Raw genomic sequence first — 19,531 nt, 5'->3', positions numbered from 1 at the left:
CATGCTGCTATCTCTGATAGCAAGGATCCTCTCACAGTAACGATAAAATATTGCCTGTTCATGACAAACCCAAAACCACACTTACTTCAAGAAGGATCAGGCAATGGCGGTAGAACTGAAGGGTACAGAAAGAAGAATTTCAAACCAGACTGAGCTGTGTTAAGTAGGTATTTCACTCTATCATATGTAGATTACATGTCATTTGGGGTAAATTGTCATGATTAATCATTGAAATGTATCCAATGCAGCATGAATGCAAGAACACTTGTGAAAGGGAACACTTCACCCCATCCCCCTACTGCAACCCTCTGGGACTCCTGAAAACAAATAAATCTAAAAAGCACAATTCAAAGTGGATTCCATATTCTGGGTTAAGGGGACCCTTCATTAACTTAACCATTAACCTAACTAATGTAGATGCCAAAATTCCACTTAGTAAAGGTATAAGAAAATTTGCTTCAATAGAGGGAAGGGTGCAGGGAAGGAGCACAGATCCCCAAAGCTAGCTTCTGATGTGTTAAACAGAGAGCCATCATTCCATCTGCAATGGCCATCGAGACTTATTTATTTTCTATTCATTGTTTTAAATGGAAAGAAAAAATGAGAACCAAGCTTCTTGGGATGCAATATTGGTATACCTTATTTAGTCATTCAAATGATGCAATTCTCTCCTGGGACTATACAACCCAAGAAGGCATGGGGGAATCACTTGTTTGAAAGAACTTGAACAATCTCCCTACAAGTAAGAGGTAGCAAATATCACACAAGCAAAAACTGGTGTGCTCTAAATCCCTTTGCAAAATAGATGGATGCCCTAGGAACGATGTCATAAAAACTATGCAAAAGTAAGATTAAAATTTAAACCACTAAGGAAAAACACTATTTTAAATCTTTATTTTAAATCAATGTTGTTGGTTTCCATGGATAATTCTATAGTTATTTATTTAAATATTTATTGGAAAGATTTATACAGCACCTTTATGGTGTGGTGTAGTGGTTAAGGTGGTGGACTACAACCTGAGAGACCAGGGTTCAAATCCCCACACAGCCATGAAGCTCACTGGGTGATCTTGGGCCAGTCACTGCCTCTCAGCCTCAGAGGAAGGCAATGGTAAACCCCTCTGAATACTGCTTACCACGAAAACCCTATTTGTAGGGTCGCCATAAGTCGGGATCGACTTGAAGGCAGTCCACTTCCACTTCCACTTCATCCCCTTACAGGAGTTCCCAAGGTGATTTACACTTACAATTAAAAAGTTAACAACAGAACCAATAAAATCTAGGACCATAAAAAGACCAGTAAACTATTAAAATTCACATTAGCTCATTAAAGAGAGGAGGAAGGGGAATTCAGCACAGATGAAATGCCTGGCAAAATAAAACAGTCTGAAAAATATATCTAACAATGCAGTACGATCTTATACATGCCTACTCAGAAGTAAGTCTCAATGAATTCAGTAGGCTTGACTTCCGGGAAGGGTTGCTTTGCCTGTGCTGCCTCTGAGCGAGCTCTCGTCTCAGAAGAAGCTTTTTCAGCTCTAAAATCAGTCACAACGTTCTTTTTGACTGATAAAGATTTTCTCCCGGGCAGGGAGAAACGTAGAGATCAACCCCAAAGCCTGTTTTTGTGGGGAGGACTGGATTTCATTTATTTATGAGAGAAAGTTCAAACTGCAATGCCGGACGGACTTTCATCAAGCTCTAGCTGATTATAGCGACACGTTTATCTTTTCTTTAAAGAAAACGGACTCTAACAGGCAGATAAGCATCCTTCTTTCTATCTTCTTTTTTTACTTGGCTTAAATTGGTGCAGCAAAAAAGAGATTTGTCAATGAATCAGCTGTGAAGAACTCTTAGGTGAGTTTTGGCTTTTCTCTTTCACTAACGAAATTAAGGAGGAAAGAAATCGAAAAAGCTTATCTTTGTTTTTATCGCAAAAAGCTGTCCTGGAGGTGCATTCTAAAGATATCAACGGAAGAGGGATTTCTATTTCGAGGAGGGGGGGGAATTCTTTTTGGTCTATTTCATTTTGACGAATCTGCTTGTTCACGACGCCACTAATTGTTTTGATGTTGGGAAGTTTGTTTTGTATTCCTGAACACATAGAGATAAGGCAGGCTGTATTGTCTACACTGATACAAGCAAGCCTGAAATATTAACCCAATTGTGGCTGAAATAATTTTTGTCTCTGTGGTTTTAAGAATGACAACCAGGAAAGTGAATGAGACCATGGAAGAAATTATGTTTCAGAAAATAATGGGTGAGATTGAGATAACGAAACAAACCCTGAGACAGGGTAGACAGGAGATGAAAATTGAACTTAACAAAATGACGCAGGAGCTTAAAGAAATAGTGGATTCTGTGAGAGAGGAGTTTGATGGGATAGGGAAGCTACAAGCCCTGGAGATTGGAACAAATGTGAAATTTGAAAAAGATTTGGATTTTATGGATGTTAGAAATAAAGTTGACTGTTTGGAATTCAATGATGTCTCTGAAGAAATTAATGAAGATTTTGGTGGTAAAGTTATCAATGTCTTGGATAATTTTCTGGACTGGAATGATGTGATGGAGTTTGACATAGAAAAAATCTATGGAGTTGGCTACAGATATGTGACAGTGGAGAAACTCTTAAGAGATGAGCCAGTGCATTTTGTAAAAAAGAAGAACAGAGATATGACTTTGCAGCAATACTTCAGTAACATATTCAGAATTCTTGACTGGAATGATGTGATGGGGCCTGACATGGAAAAAATTTATGGAATTAACTACATATATGTGACAGAGCAGAGATGCACCCAGAACAGAGATGTGACTTTACAACAATATTTCAACAACATATTCAGAATTGATGGCAAAGACGTATTTGTGATGGGGGAAATTCCCATCAGACTCTTGTTATATGACTATGGCTATGACAGCAAGATCATCACGGGATACTGATAATGGATGAATGGATACTGAAACCACTGGATTTAACAGGACTATTGAAGATGGAAGATGGAATTAATATTGATAATGGAAGAATGGTTATGGAAATTATTGGACTTAACAGATTTGACGAGATGGATTAATTGATATGTTTACTTGGACTATGGCTACGACAACAAGATTATTATGGGATATTGATAATGGAAGAATGGCTACCGAAATTACTGGACATAACAGGATTATTGAAGATGGAAGATGGAGTTAATATAGATAATGGAAGAATGGCTATTGAAATTATTGGGCCTAACAGATTTGAATTAGATGGATTAAGCGACATGTTTATTTGGAGAAAAATTGAAAGATATATCTTTCAAGAAATTGAAACCTCTCTTTGACTTTTTGTGGAAAGAATAAAATAATGTTTATGAGATTTGATGATTAATTAAGATAATTACTGGAGGAAAGTGATTTTATAATATAATTTTAGAGATAGGATTGTTATATATTCTAGACCTATAACTGATCTGCGACAAATCGGAAGTCGACATTTTATTTTATTGTTTAATTGTTTTTGTTTTGTTTTGTTTTTTCGTCTTTGAAAATTTGAATAAAAATTAATGATAAAAAAAATGAATTCAGTAGGCTTACTCCCAGCTAAGCAGGTATGGGAGTGCAGCCTCACCACCGTAAGAAAGGCAGACAATCCACAGTCTGGTGATGCAACCAAAAATGTCCATTCTTGTGCCTCCAAAGATGGTGGAATACTGAGCAGGGTTGCACATCTTAATGTAGTGGCCAGGCAGATTCATGTGGGGCAATTTAGTCCAGCCCCATACAAAAAACTTAAATTCATTTTCCATTTGATAACCTGCCACAGTTTTAGTTACCAGATAATGTGGGGGAGAGGCACACTGGCTACCATTCTCTTGGAGAGAACTGTCTGTGGAACAGATTCTAAAAAAGAAAGCAATATTTAAATGATTTGCTACATTTCTAAACTATTTTTGTGGGCAAAATTAATACTGTCAGATATAGAAAGATCAAAACGTAATAATATTCTTTTTTTTATTCTGCAGTATTTTCCGCAAAAAATTAAAATAAAAACATCATTAGCAATGCGAGAAAAGGATCAACTAGTTTATAGTTTTATTACATCACTGTACAAACATCCATAATCTTTTTATATATATAAACACCTATGACATTGAGTTCATGTGAAGACTCTTTAAAAAGGCACATATAAGAAAAAGTCAGTACTGTATCTGAGTAGTTTTGGGAGAGATGTTCATGAAATGAATAGGGTTATTTGAGTTCATCTGACCTACTCTGCTTTTCAAGACTTAAGTATGAAGCAGTATCTATATGACTTCAGACACATTGTACCGGCCACAGATATGATATACTGAGTAGGGTAAATAAAATTTCTCTCATGCAATTTGTGAAGTAAAGAATAATGGAACCGTAGGTTTCTTTTATTTCTCTCCCTTTCCAAGCAGGACACTTGCTTAATGAGGAACTAGAATATCTTATGAAATGTTGCCAAAATGCTTCTTTGTTTACATTGCAATCCTATGCATGCTTTATTGGGAGTAAGCCCCACTGAACACAGTGAGACTTACTTCTGACTAAACATTCAGAGAATTTCACTGTTAGTATTTAAAGTATAAAAATGGACTCCTGGGCATAAATGTTTTAGAAAAGGAATTAATCTCTAGTACCTCTTTCTTTGCTCTCTGTTCCTAATGAAAAAAATGGTTTCCTAGTCCTCCCCTAAAATGAAGAGAAAAGAGAGGCAGTTTCTATCAAGAGTGAGTATTTCAAAACCTACAGACGGTAATTTTTTTAAAAGCATTTTCACAGCTGGGAGCCATGTCACAGGCATCTTACCATATGATGGTGACCTCATAATACTCAAGGGCAGAAGCATGAAGGGATCCTCAAAATGTAATTTTTAAAAAAACCACATTAACTAGATCAGTTACAAAGCATTGCTCTCATCTAGAAACTGTATATTCCAGCTAACTAGCAGTCATTTGTAAATTTTGCAAAGTTTGCTCCTAAGAAATGTCCCTTCCATTGTCACAGGTTACATCCTGTTTGCACCTGCATAGGATATAGAAAGCGACATTCCTATTGATGCTTATGACATGGTATCCAGCTGCAAACCTGCTTTATTTGACAACATACTGCCTGCAAGGTTTGATCTCTTTCACTCCCTATTTGGCAAAGCTGCTTCCTTTCATAGTAACCAGGAGCAAAAAGGGGAAAGGAACACAGTGTGGAATTGTTCCCTTTTATTAGAGAGAAGCAATCTCTCTTTAGGATGGCAGTGTTAAACAACAAAATTAGAATCTTGCAGATTTACACATGTAAATTACAGAACGTTGGTAATGAATTAAAAAACATAGGTAAACCCTCTGTCATTTCAGAATTGCTTGCCCTTTACCTCACATTAGAGGAAGGGAGCAGGGTGTAATTTTTTGGGGGGGGGCAATACAAACTTGTAAAAAAGCCCCCCTCCTGCACACATTCAGGGATCCCATCTTCAACATACAATCTCATGAGTAATGAAAGAAAAGTTTCTATTTTACTTCTGAAAGTACATTTTTGAAATTACACCATGGACCACACTTTTGGGACTTTTCAACTATGGACCAAAAGTCAAACACACACACACTTTCTTTTTGTATTGTTTTTGTTTAACATAACATTAACCCTTTTTCAGATATTAACATAACATTAACCCTTTTTTAAAGTTTTTTAAAAATGTTTTTAACGCTGTTTTGTCTTAATGTATTTTAAGATCTGTTTTTATGATGTTTTAAAGTGTTTTTAGTGCCTTGTTTGCCGCCATGGGCTCCTGCTGGGAGGAAGGGCGGGATACAAATTAAATAAACAATAATAAATAAATAATAACATTAAGCATGAAAAAGAGATATATAAAGTTTGCTGAATATTTTGTAACTATCTTTGGTCCTAAGATATTAGCCTTAGGACGACTACTTCTTTTTACTTTTCTTATAGGGTGGATGAGTGTAGTGCAAGGTGTTGTGCTGCTGAAACCCTGGACACCCACCATCTTAATTTCCCAGAGGCATCTATACATATAAATTAGCATGTTTAAATTTTATGCATATCTGTGCCCTGTTCTTGCCCCACAGCAGAATGCATGCAGTTTTTCTATGAGTGCTAGGTTGCTGAAATTTATTTCAGCTTGCAAAAATTCCATAGGCCTATGCATACTTCACTGAAAATTCATTGTGGTTGTAATTCATTCTTTTCCAAAAGTAGACTTGAAGGTAACATCCAACGATCTTTCCAATATTTCTTCTCATCTGGTAGCATGTGTTTTTGAATTTCACTGTCCATACCACGTCCACATGAAAGTGATTGCTGTAATTCTTTCCACAGGTACTAGAGCGTTTTACATTCCATATTCTTTTCACATTCAGGGAATTTAATATATAATTCATTTTTCACCAACATGCTATATTGTTCATGTGTCCCTTCCAGAAAAAGTCAAAATGGAAAACAGCACTTTACTGGATAAGTAGGACACCAAACACACCAGTCTCTTGGTATCTTCTCTCTTTCACTGAAAGTCTTACATTTGAAAAGAAATTCAGGAAAATTGTGCCTACTACCATATTTGGGATTGACTTTACTAGCTTCTGCATTTCTTCAAAAGCGAGGACACCGTGTAGAACAATTTTAATGACTATAATGTTATGTTTTTAGATCACAAGCCTGGATCATTGAAAATAGATAGATCAGATAATGTAGCTAGCACTGCTCCCTCCTGATTTTGTGGTAGTGCTAATGGTGATACTACTAGAGTTGCCATATTCCAGTTCCCCAAATCCACAGGCTAATTTGCATATCATAGAAATTATTTGCTAATTATGCAAATTAAGCATATTAATGGTTGCATTGTCCACTTGTTTTGTTTTTGTGCCTAGTAATTGCCATCAAAAACTAGGGGAGTATGTGAGGAATCTTTTTTTAAAAAACAACCCTTACATTTTCAGTCTTAAATGCCTAGATTCTAACACTATAGAATAATTATTATAAGAGGATTTATAATGTGCCCTTCCACTGTTAAAAACAGAGCGAAGGGCAGCTTATAAATATAATAAAATCAAATTTAAAAATAATCAATCCAGCATAAAATAAAAAGCCAGCAAAGCATCGATTAAAAGCAATATTGTGAGCAAGAGGTTGCCTGAACCAACAATTAGGAAATGTGAAATGAACACACCACTACAACTTTTAACACAGTTAGAAATCAAGATTTCAGTATCAGTTTAGGCAATCATGTTATCTAAAGAGAGTAGCGTCTGAGCACATGAGAAGTGTCTTTAGCATACTGATTCTCACGTACCAGATCAGGGAGAGGAGAAACACAGCCTTCTATGATAAAGGCTTGATGGAAACTTGAGTGCTGGTACCTCTTTTAAAAAAAATAAAATAAAAAATGCAGTGAATTCTACAGACCTGGCAAGCTGTGCTAGCATTAGACAGAGCAGTTGTTCCATTCTTATTGGTCTTAAGGAGGAGAAAGGTTACACTCTCACCAGTGCGCGCACACACACACACACGCACACACATTTCTCTCGTTATGTATATATGTATGCGTGTATATATGTACACACACAAATACACACACATCCATTCATTGCTGGGAGGAAATGAAGTCGGGTGATCTTTGATGGGGAGCTACCTGCCAGTCATTTTGAAGAAGGATATGTATCAAAAAGTACTTTTTAGCGCTTTCTAAATTGCTGAACAGAGGCTCTGCCAAGCAATAGGGTGAGTGAGGCCGCATTCCTATGCAACTTTACATGGGAGTAAACACAATTTAACAGATTAGAGGCAGGGCTGAAAATTGCAAATGCTAATACTGCAGCCTTTTCTTCAGACACATTTGCTTTTATATGTTGTAATTATCATAGAATCATAGAATAGTAGAGTTGGAAGGGACCTACAAGGCCATCAAGTCCAGCTGCCTCTTGAATGCCTCCAGTCTTAGACAGCCCACTGCCTCTCTAGGTAATTGGTTCCATTGTCATATGGCTTTAACAGTTAGGAAGTTTTTCCTGATGTCCAGTCGAAATCTGGCTTCCTGGAACTTGAGCCCATTATTCCATGTCCTGCACTCTGGGATGATCGAGAAGAGATCCCGGTCCTCCTCTGTGTGACAACCTTTCATGTACTTGAAGAGTGCTATCATATCTCCCTTCAGTCTTCTCTTCTCCAGGCTAAACATGCCCAGTTTTCAGTCTCTCCTCATAGGGAGAGACTGTTCATTCTGTTGATGTGTGAGCATTGTTGCGTGAACAGCATACGTTACGTTGGAGTTAAGTTGAGCAAGAAACTTCACAGAGGCATTGAGAAAGTGTTAAGAGTCTTTTACTAAGACATTATGGCCAAAGGCTTAAGAGGATAGATACAAGTAGAATTCTCCCCCCCTTCAAGGATAGAACTGCTTGCTTCAAAGACACACACAGAAGAAGGAAGAACTAACAGCAGGCTGTTACAACTTTCCCAGCTGTTATCTCCCGTTACCATGACAACTACTGTCTGGCCTTGAATGTCCGCTCTCTCTCAGGCCAGGCACAGCAGATAAGGCTGCTTCTCCTTTTCCCAAACTTCATGAGACATTTTCAGACTTGATGAAAAAACACATTGGTAGTAAGGCCTAGTAAGCCAACACATTCATTGTTCAGGGGCAGGAGCGTTTAGGGGATTCAAACGTCTTTATTCCATCCTCCAGAATGGCAGGCAGACCCTCCCTTGGCATTCACCACTTAAGACACATACGCTGAGACACAAAGGCAGTTGAGATGAAGGCTGCTTCTCCTTGCTGACTCAACCAGAAAGTCTATGGATAAGGGTTGGAGCTGCATGTATACATCAAGTGAGCATATGCAGTTTTCTAAACTGCTAGATTCTGTATATGCAGCAGACAGACAGACTAAAATTCTTGATTTTCCCAGGACAGGTGTGGTGTCCCTCATTAGATAAGAACAATGGAAAACAAGAACAGGCTGATTTCTCACAAAATGGACAGAAAGCTGCCTCCATATTTTGCCTTGTATCTCTGGATCCACAAGGGACAGAGACTTGCTTTTTTTTTTTAAACAAAAGATGGGAATCCGGGCCATCTGATGGGGTAAGCAAGCACCGGGTATTATAGCTAGAATCCAGGTAAAACCCAGCTAACCAGGCAGTATGGCAATCCTACCCAACTGTCATTTGAAAGCATTAGATTTGAGTCACATGATGTATCCAGAAGCTTTTCTTCATCAATTGTATAAGATGCTGTCTCTATATTGAAATCATTTTCATCTTGTTTTTGCTCAAAATCTACTTCCCTGCCAGACTCCAAAAAGGCCTTGTCTGGAGAATTGATTGGCACCCTTCAGCTTCTTTTAGTTCCCTTTCTTTAACCTCTTTACATTTCTGGCTCCCTGGTTTTTATTTATAGCCTGGCATGACAGTATGGTGGGGGACGGGGAAAGGACTAGACATCTTACTCACTTTGGGGCCTGTAAAGCCATCAGCAGCAACACTGTCTCCCACTATGTCTGAGATCAGTGTTCCTCACTGATGATTATTTATTTATTTTAAAATATTTCTATCCTGCCCTTCTACCCTACAATAGGGCACTCAGGGCAGCTTACAAAAATAAAATTAAACACATACATAATAAAATTGTAAACAATAAAATCACAAAAACATTAAAATACATAAAATACTATTATATATATATATAAACGTAATTGTGATTAACCAAACAGAGTTTGGAACCACAAGTCGGCAATTTTGACAAAAAAAGTGGAGCAACCAGTTGCAAAGCATTTTAACATCGAGGGTCACAGCCTGTTGGACTTTTCCATTACAGCGAAAGAGATGCCAGCAGATCCAGCAGCACTGACCAAAAGGGAAAACTTTTGGATTTACTCTCTGGACACATTGGCACCACATGGCCTGAACCTAGAGAACAGTACCAGCATCACTTAGCTTCTGCAAATGAAGCCCCACTGAGCATTCCATCCTCAAAGCTCTGTAACTGCCACCTTGGTAACAGCATTTATATGTTAGCAGCTGATGAAGGCAGAAGCTGAAACGTTTTGTTAATATAATAAAAACCTCTGTTTGGTTAATCACAATTACGTTTATATATATATATTAGGTGATTATAAGGATCCAGAGCAAGCTTGAGTGAAGTTCTGTTTGTTGCTTTCAAAACTGTCTGTTATATATATACACGCACGCACACACGCACGCACACGGATTATGGTCCATTGTCTTTCCTAGTATGATTATTATGGTGCTTTGTCTGGTAGCTCTCAAGTGAGCATGTCCCATAGGAAAGGAGAGAAGTCTCTGTCTTTCAAACCACAAGTCCTAGTTTAACTGCACAAGCATACCCTCTTTGTTTTACTGAAGGGCCTGGGCCAGCAACTCACTATTCTCCTCTAACACTGCTGGAAATTTGCTGGAGCCAAAGTTCTCTACAATAGGTATATGCTTACAAGAAATATTTTTCCATAACTATCCTCAAGCACGACCCACAATTTAGCCTTACCCTCCCCTTATGGAAATGGTGTTACAGCCTGCCTGGATCAGAATGCTTGACTTCTAGGCTCTGGTAAAATGTACCCTTTCTTACCCAAACCTCCCACCCCTCCATGATTGGGCCTTGCAAGGGAGTCTGGGTTCTAGCAACTAGCATAATCACTTCCCTGAGATCTCCTAAAATGTGAGGAAAAATGTGGAGATAATGGCCCCATGACAGTTACCATTCATTTCCAGCCCCCTCTCCCACCCAGAAATAAGCAATAGGTATTGTAAGAGGGAAAGGGTAGAACTAGGGACAGAGGTAGTTTTATACCAATACCGTAACAGATCCAATCAATGCTAAAGAGATGGGAGTGGTTCATCATTCATGACTGAAAAACTATATAATCCAGTTCTAGTTCATTTTTTTTTTTTGCAGGGATGACCTCAGGTTCAAATTCCCACTCAGCTGGGAAGTTCAGTGTCTTGAGCACAACACTGGATGCATTACGCCAACCACAGTCTAGAGCAAGAGTGACTCATCTCTGACCCTCAAAATTTTGCTAAACTGCAGTTCCGATCAGCTTCAGCCAGTATGGCCAAGGGCCAGGGATGATTGGAGTTGTAGTTCAACAACATCTGAAGGGTCAGAGGTTAGCCATCCCTAGTTCAGAGTGACAAGAAAGAGCCTACACCTCTTAATTTCCAGCATGGCCACAAGGCACAGCTTAGCATGTTTTCAAAACCAACAAACTGCAGTTAATATAAACTATGGTTTTCTAGCAGGACCGGTGCCAGAGGGCCCCTCCTTAGGGTGGGTGGGAAGCGGTAGCATGAGTGCCATCAACCAAGATGGCAGCAGAGGCATCAGACCCGTAGGAAAACCTCGGCCGCCATCTTGGTTGTGGCAGACTTGCGCCCACAGCGCAACGGGCCCGGCATGCCTGGTGACACCCTGGCGACCAGCATTTACTTTGAGAGGTAGGCGCAGCATGTTGCAGGTGGCTTTTGTGGGCCTGTATGGCAGTGGGGGGTGCCTTGGAACTCCCACAATCCGTGGAAGCTACCACTACCCACCCACCCTAAGGAGGGGCCCTTCAGGGAGAGTTAGGTGAGACGGGCTGGCTTGCGGGCTTGTGTGTGCTAGGGCAAGCTGGAGCCCAAGGGCCCTGGCATTCCTGGCGCTGGCCCTGTTTTCTGGAAACAAGTCAACTATGTGGCATCTAAACTAGACCACTATCTCCCAGGTTGCTGCGAGATCAAAACTGCATGCTAAGTTCACTAAAGGAATGGGATAGAAACTTACAAAATTTAAATAGGTAAGTATGACTTGTTACTGGAGTTTTACTAGTCTAAAGTGAAAAAGTAGATGCTTCCTTCCCTCCCTCTAAGAGACTGCTTCTCTCAGAAAATGAGGTGCATTTGTTTCAGACTTTAAAGTTCCAATCAGTATTCACCCAGATAAGACTGCTTCTGAATTACTGTCTGTCTCCTTATCATAGTAGATTTCAGGTGAGTTTGGGGTCTAACTGAGACCAAATTACATGAGCTTTCCCTGCTTTGTTCCCTCCTATGAAATTTTTGAGCAGGTCTGATTAATTTGTTAAAGTTGTGCACTACGTAGCCAGAATCAGACTAATGCCTCCAGTGCCTCCAGACTGATGCCACTGTATTCAACAGTGTCCATTCATGAGTGAAACAGAGTTCCACTTGAGCGACAGGGCTTCCTCTTCTCTTTCTCCTGCAGCTTTCCACATGCTCCCAGCATCTGCTCTGGAGGACTGAGGATCCTCCAGAGCTCAGGGAAGCAACTTGCTGTTCTGCACATGATTTCCCCACATAGAAAACCAGCCATTTCTCAGTTTATTTGAGAGTCATTAATCAATTTTAAGAGATTATATTGGAGACTTTACCACAGGTTTGTATGAAAGTCATTCCATTTTAAATTTAAACAAGGGCCACATAGTTATAACCAGTAGTAGCCAGCAGGCTTTACCTGGCTTCCCAAAGCAGAGGTAATGCCAGTAACTGAGAGGAAGTGGGGAGGGGAAAGGCAGAAGGAGGTTGGTGCGGGTGCAGTGGTGGAGCCAATCTGAAGCTGCACCACACCAACCTGCCCACTGCCTCCCCCTCTCAGTTACTGGCAGCAACCTCTGCATTGAGAAGCCAAGAAACCACCACCCTGGCCCCAACTGACCATAACTAAAATGATAAAAAATATCAAAAATTGTGATTTTTTAAACTTTTTAAAGTTAATTCTTACATACCTTAGTAAAAAGGTGAATGGCTTCCCTTCTTTCAGTATATTTTAATGGGTGAAGTAGTATTCTATTTTAAGCTGCTGGATGTGAATATGGAAGGTAGTAATCATAATGATATTATGAAGTTAAAGGATTTGAAATTCAATACATGGCGTTAAGGTTGCAATCCAATAACCCAAATACCTGGGAAACAGCTCCATTAAACACAATTGGACTCATTTCTGAGTAGACATGTATAAGACTGCACTGTAAATGGCATGTGTGATGCTGGGGTTGAGGGAGCCATTCAGTAAAATCTGAGGCAGGACAGGCTTTCAGAAAATGAGCGACCTCTTGCCAAGACAAAGGGAAGAGGCTGAAAGTCTCCCTAGTACTCTCTCTACATCTGGGGAGTTCAGATGAATTGTATGTTTAAATTTTAATGGCAGACTTCAGTTCTAAGATACAGAAAATATAGCCAAGTTCCTCGCTGCAGCCATCAAAACTAGGCCACAATTATTAAGGGAAGATGAGTTCAAGTCAAAATTGCACATATTTTTTATTGTTCAATGATTTTTTTTATACTCTCATTTTAAAAGGCATAGTAAACTGAAACTACTACTTGAGAAAAGAGAGGGGAAAGAATACATTTTGGATAGAACTATAAACATGGCTTTTTGAGCACTGAGGAAAATAAAGTATAAGCAGTACTGTATGCACTCTTCAGCAGAAATAGTAACATTCCACACCAAGGCAATCCAAACTGGCTCCACGAATCATTTGGAAGTTACAGATCTCACTACAGATGAGATACACAAGATTCCACTTTGCATGGTATAGGTAAAGCAGGTAAAGCAAAAGCACAAGTTAGCTCTGCTTCTAATTTCCACACTTATCTGCAATGTATGAAGTGTCTATAAACAAATAAAAGTAATAAACAGCTTCAAAAATGATAGTGGAGATTTTCTTTCAACATACACAGTCCTATTGAAGTATGCAGTATTTTGAAAGACATACACATTGCAAGTGTAACAGGAGTTTTGTCCTGTAATTTTATCAATGTAAATTGAGAATAGCACATAAGGTCTTTAACAATGATGGGAGAACGTATCCCTTGGATTAATTGCGATTTTGGTTTGGTAAATTGAATGTTTTTTCAAAGCAGTTGGAATAACAGCTCAGCCTCTCCACCTCACCAAAAAAAGCCCAATTCCTAATTTGGAAGTTCCATTATATTACTAATCAGGTATTCAAGAGTGCAATGCAAAACACGCAGTACCCCATGATCCTCCTCCAAACCCTGACCCATCACCATCCCCTTTTCCAAAATTCCAAAGAGGCAGCAAGGTTTCCCTGGCACTATGTCTAGTGCCACTCTCCATACCTCTCTGTTGTCTAGAACACTGCAATGGACAGATCCACAGTGGCTTATTGTACACAGTCTATAATATGTGTTCTAGGCAATGTTCTCTGGAGCAAGACCTCCAGCAGAGACTGTGCTGTTGCCCTGCTCCTATAGCCAAGTAAGTTTGGGGAAACAGGACAGTGGTATGAGGCAGGCTGAAGACAGTGGCAGGGCTGAACCCCAAAACAAGACAAAGCCAGCTTGTTGTGAATTTCGACTAGGAATGGAATGATCTGTTAAATTCCGTTCTCTCAGTTTCTCATTTTTCTAATCTTAAATTTAGTTCTCCGCATCTCCGCAGCAATTTGCAATTTTTTAAAAAAATCCTCAAGAAAATCCCTCAGCATTTTAGTGCAAATTTCTCCTAACAATCACATTTTTGTTTGCAGTTTTGACCACTGTACAATTTTCAAGGATGGCTGTGTTTTGGTTCTCAGATTGTGTCAGAAAGTGCAAATTTGATAAATTCATCTTTAAATGTGAATTGAATCAAATTTCTCACCCATCCCTAATTTGGACCTGGCTCGTTCAAGTTGGTTAATCAACTAAGATTTCTTTAATTGGATGTTAGCTCTGCTTGTTTATATATTCATAGAATCTATGTACCGCTTAATATAAAAAGAAATCTCTAAGCAGTTTACATACTTAGTTTATGACATCAAGAACTAGCAAATTAAGATTTTGCCCCAAATCCACCTAAAATTAGTCGTAACTGAAAGAAATGGGAATAGAGTTCATTTCAACTAAGTTGTTACATTAAGTTTAATGCAGCCTAACTCCATGTGTGTTTACAGGTAAGAAAAATTTGCTGAGTTCAGCGGACCTTATTCCTCCTAGGTAAGTGTTCATAGGCTTATGACCTTTAGTTATTACCAACTTCTTTTCGTTAGAATAGGATTCATTTCATAAACAAGAAAATGACAGGAGGAATATATCTTTAACAGTCAAATAAAATAATTTAAAACACAAGAAAACCCCTACAAATCAAGCTTCAAATTATAACTTTCCTTTAGAAATAATAAAAAGTGGACCACTGAAATTCTAATTTTTATAAGGTTTTATTCTGTGTTTATATATGTTGTAAACCACTTGGGGGTTAAAATCAATAGTGGTATATAAGTATTTTTCAAATACATAAATGTAAACTGCTTTATGAGGTCCACCTGACAAATGTCTTAAATAAATAATAATGTCAAAGAAGGCTCAAAACATTAGTTGCCATCTCTTATGTGAACAATTTACAGTGTTACTGTTTTACTGTGTATTTTAATTATAGGTGTTTGTATTTTGACATTTGAATGACTGGTTTTTATTTTGAAAACTGCTTAAAAGTCTACTTTGGCTTTAAGCAATATGTAAATTAATAAATATCAACAATAATAAAAAACCCACAAATGTCTCTATTAGAAGTGTAATGAGTTCAAAGGGACTTGTTTCCATGTGAGTGTGTACAGAATTTCAGCCTAAGGCAAGCTCCAATGAAAACAATGAGACTATTTCTGAGCAGACATTTAGGGTGCAATCCAACTAGTATTTGCACCAGGTTGGAGGGAGTTGGATGTGGCGGACCCCCGGCTGAGCCAGCAGGCTCCCAGCACCGCCAGGTGCCGCCAGCAGAAGACCCTCATCCTGGCTCAGCCTCAGCGCCGCTGGGACCCTGCTAGCTCAGCTAGGGATCTGTCAGGGAAGCCCAGTCCAGCAGATGGATAGCCAGCAGAAGCCAGTGGAAGGCCCAAAAATGGGGCGTTCCAAGGGCATGGCAAAGGAGGGGCCAAAGGGGGAACTTACACATCATACTCCTTGCATTTGGAGTGCTCCCGCGGGTCCCAGTCCAAGTAAAATAGGCCAGCAGAGTAAGATAATTTCCATGGTGGCAATGGGGAGTGCTTACTCTCTAGAGGGGTATTTGCGAGAGTCAGCTTTTGCTTTTCCGGCCCCTTCACATGCTCACAACTGAGCCAGCATTAAGCTGGTGCAGCAGCTCCCAAATAGGGAGTGGATGCTGTAGAGCGTTCCACCGCCTCTTCCTCCACTGCCCCCCACCAGCTTCCAACAATTTGGATTGCTCTGCCCAATGTTAGCTTTAGCTGAATTGGAGTCAGTGCTTGGGCATTTAAATAATTTAAATTTACTGCTTTAATCCACTTTCATACTTCAAAATTCAAATGTCATGACAGAAAATATCTTAATATATTATATAAAACAATTAAAGAAAAACCCTAAATAAATATTTTATAGACTGCATCCTTATTTTTTCTTTGGAAGCAATGCTACAAAATTTTGTCAATTAATAATTTATTGTTTTAAAAAAACTAAAAGAGAATAAACAATCAAATGAACTATTTGCACAGGTGAATGGCACTTCCAATTGCAGAAAAGAGTGTGTTTCTGACTTTTGCAAAGTCAGAGCTGCATCTCAAATGCCACATCACGTGTTATGTTACTACAGTGAGTGTCCAAACGAGGGGCACAAAAGCACCATTCCACATGTGCCCACAGTTCTCTGAATCCAAATTAATTATTTATGGATGGTTCAGAGTTAGTCTGAGTTACCATTTCTTCTCTCAGAGAATAATTACCACTTAGTAGTTCTCAGGCTCTGCACTTAAGAGTTCTTTATTCAACTTCACATTTTATTAACAAGTGCTACTCAAAGTGCATCTTTCCTCTTATCCCTCTGTACTCCCAACCCCATCTGCCCAGAAGGGTCTCCCAATTCTCTGGAGCAGATTTGGGGACCACAAAGGAATGGAGAGGAAGGGAAAGTCCTGTCTGTAAGTGGAAATCTGTTGCACTGGAAGACAGGCACAATAGGATGTCATCCTACAGGACAAATCCAAAGGTTCATGAAAAAAGAAAAGCACCAACAGAAGGGTCCTTTCCCTGTAGAGCAACTCTCTTTCCATTCACAAATGAAAACATTGGATCAAATCAAATGGTTACAATTCCCCCACCCCCCCATTTTCCAGTCTGTAACCACTGAACTGGCTGCAAGCAACAACTGGCCTCTAGCCAATGAAATATTTAAACTTTGTAAGTTATAGGCTTTGTCAAGGAAAATGTAAGACAAAGCTTTTATATGCAACTTCTCTGAAGCAAATATTGAGGTTCTTGAGTGTGGCTACATTTTGCAGTTGTGCTTCAGCTGTATGGGCAAAACTTTCTGCAATTAACATGCAAGTTTTAAAAAGTGCAGATCACAGCAGCTAGGGAGAACTCATAATTATCAGGATGACAGCATACAGAATGGGGAAATTCTTCCTTTCCTTCTATGCAGGAACTCCCTCCCTCCTCTGAAACCCTATTAGGGGGCAATACCACATTGACAGATTTTCTTCAAGACTGCAACAAGTGAAATCATGTTGACAGAAAACAGTTAGAACTGACAATTTATGTTAATATGTTAAGTTTACATTGTAATTTAATAAATTAATTGATTAAATGATAGTATTTTCTTTGACACAAGTATCATTGTACACAGCTTTGGAATTAGATTTGATGAAGTACAGTACAGAAATGTTTTAAATGCCTAATAAATAAACTGTTTTTGTTACACTGGTGCAGCAATCTGTACATCCCATCTTTGGTGCTTATTTGTTAGTGCATCAAGTTATAGAATTACACTGTAAAAATTCTAAAAATAAAGCAGCATATAAATACATAATATAGTTTTGCAATCAATGATTACCAAAATGTGGTATTGTACTCTCCGCATGCGCACACAAACATATACACTAACTTATCTATTTTTTGTTTACCATACTTCTTAATTTTTATTTTGACAGCAGCCAGATCCAAGAAATGCCATACTCATAGCTACCAACAACAGGCTACTGCAATGGGCACTGAATGAGAGATGGCATGCAGTTCTGCATGCATTTCCCCATCATTAGATATTATCCCGTTTCCCGCATGCATTAGCCTGCTGTTCCATCTGATACAGCTAATTCACATGCATAAACCTATTTCTAAACACAAATTACAGTAGCTGGACTAGGACTACTATTTAATTTATTTATGAAATAAAAGAATATTAAAAGATTTCTTTTAAACAAACTTTTCTTACTATAAATCCAAATTATATTACATTTACTTGCTTAGGCCAGTATCTGTCTATAATGGTTTCCTGCAATACACTTGTAACATTCTCTAGTCACTAACAAATTCAGATACCGTTAGGCAAGGGACAAAGGCAAAGGACCGAAAAAGCAAAAGGACTCAACTTCAATTTAACTGTCCTGTAAGGTACATACTAATTAGCTTCAAAGCTATGAAATCCTAGCTAGCATGTTAAGTCTGCTACATGACAGTATAATTTGCCTTCTTAAAGGATTATGCAAATTACAACTCATCATTCCATTACACGACTGAAAAAAGTGACAGCTAATTTATACATAACACACCTTTCAAATCCCTAAGATGTGAAGCACCTGTGCAATATACTTTGCCTAGGTTTTTATAGGTTTAAGTACTTGTTTACTATAATATACAGAAGCATACCTAAGAGATTTAATAAAGTCCTAGAGGTTTATTTATTTCCGTTTTAACTTCAAGAGCACAATTCCCAAGTATGAAAACAACATATATCTGTCCCCAATTTCAAAAGTATTTCATTCAAGCAGAAGTGTAAGTATTCAATACATGTTTAACTTCTGAATAGCGGGACAGCACTAACGCACGAGCCAGAAGAAAGACTCACACAGATTTCAACATACTTCTGGTAGGTAGATTCACAGTAGATTCCGTCATATCTGTAGATTTTCCTACATTCTGATTGGTTGGGCAGAGGATGCTGGACAGTTATTCTGTAGAGGTATCAAAAACAGATATACATGACTAAAGATTCTCTACAGTCAACTGTAATGCAGGACAATTAGTATTTTGAAAGGTACTATTATTATATGTTACATCTATCTCATCTTGTTACATTGACTGCATTTATATATGATTCCGCTTCTGGAATGTAGCACTGACAGTAAACTAAAATTTAATTCTCTATCAGAGCAAATTTCTATTTATCCTCAAAACAAACAAAAATGGGACACAAACACACAAAGACTCTTCTGAATAATTAAACTTCAATGCCATTTATATTTTTAAAAGATGGAATGTAAAACTAAACTAACCAGCAAAATCAGTTTTCTGCTGCTGTTCTTATACTTAAGCAGGATTCAAATCCTTATCTATGAAATCCATTCAGACTTTGACTTTTAAAACTCAGCCAGCTCCAGTTTCCCATGATGAAAAAAACAAAAAGAGATGCCAGTGACCTCATAGTGACAGGACTAGGGCTTATCACATAATTTTAGAATCCACCATTAATAATTTTAAATTAAGGAATGTGTCAAACTGCACATAACATCATTTTATAATTTAACTCTCTTTTAAAACAAAA

General features: G+C 38.5%; 1 protein-coding gene across 8 annotated transcripts in view; it reads right to left on the bottom strand.

The window, feature by feature from the left end:
• The window catches only part of NPAS3 (neuronal PAS domain protein 3), a 1,108,131-nt gene that overhangs the window by 968,848 nt on the left and 119,752 nt on the right, over positions 1-19,531 (bottom strand). For 7 of the 8 annotated variants that reach the window (XM_061611612.1, XM_061611611.1, XM_061611613.1 and 4 more), the window contains one exon: positions 18,852-18,941. The exons of the other annotated variant lie outside the window; for it this stretch is intronic. In XM_061611612.1, coding sequence (XP_061467596.1) covers positions 18,852-18,941 — 90 coding nt within the window. The remainder of the gene's footprint in view (positions 1-18,851; positions 18,942-19,531) is intronic. 8 annotated transcript variants of the gene reach the window in all.

Source organism: Rhineura floridana, chromosome 2 (genome assembly GCF_030035675.1).
Source record: "Rhineura floridana isolate rRhiFlo1 chromosome 2, rRhiFlo1.hap2, whole genome shotgun sequence".
Classification (NCBI taxonomy): domain Eukaryota; kingdom Metazoa; phylum Chordata; class Lepidosauria; order Squamata; family Rhineuridae; genus Rhineura; species Rhineura floridana.
Note: the sequence above shows the minus strand (reverse complement) of the source record. Positions and strands in the feature narration are given on the sequence as shown.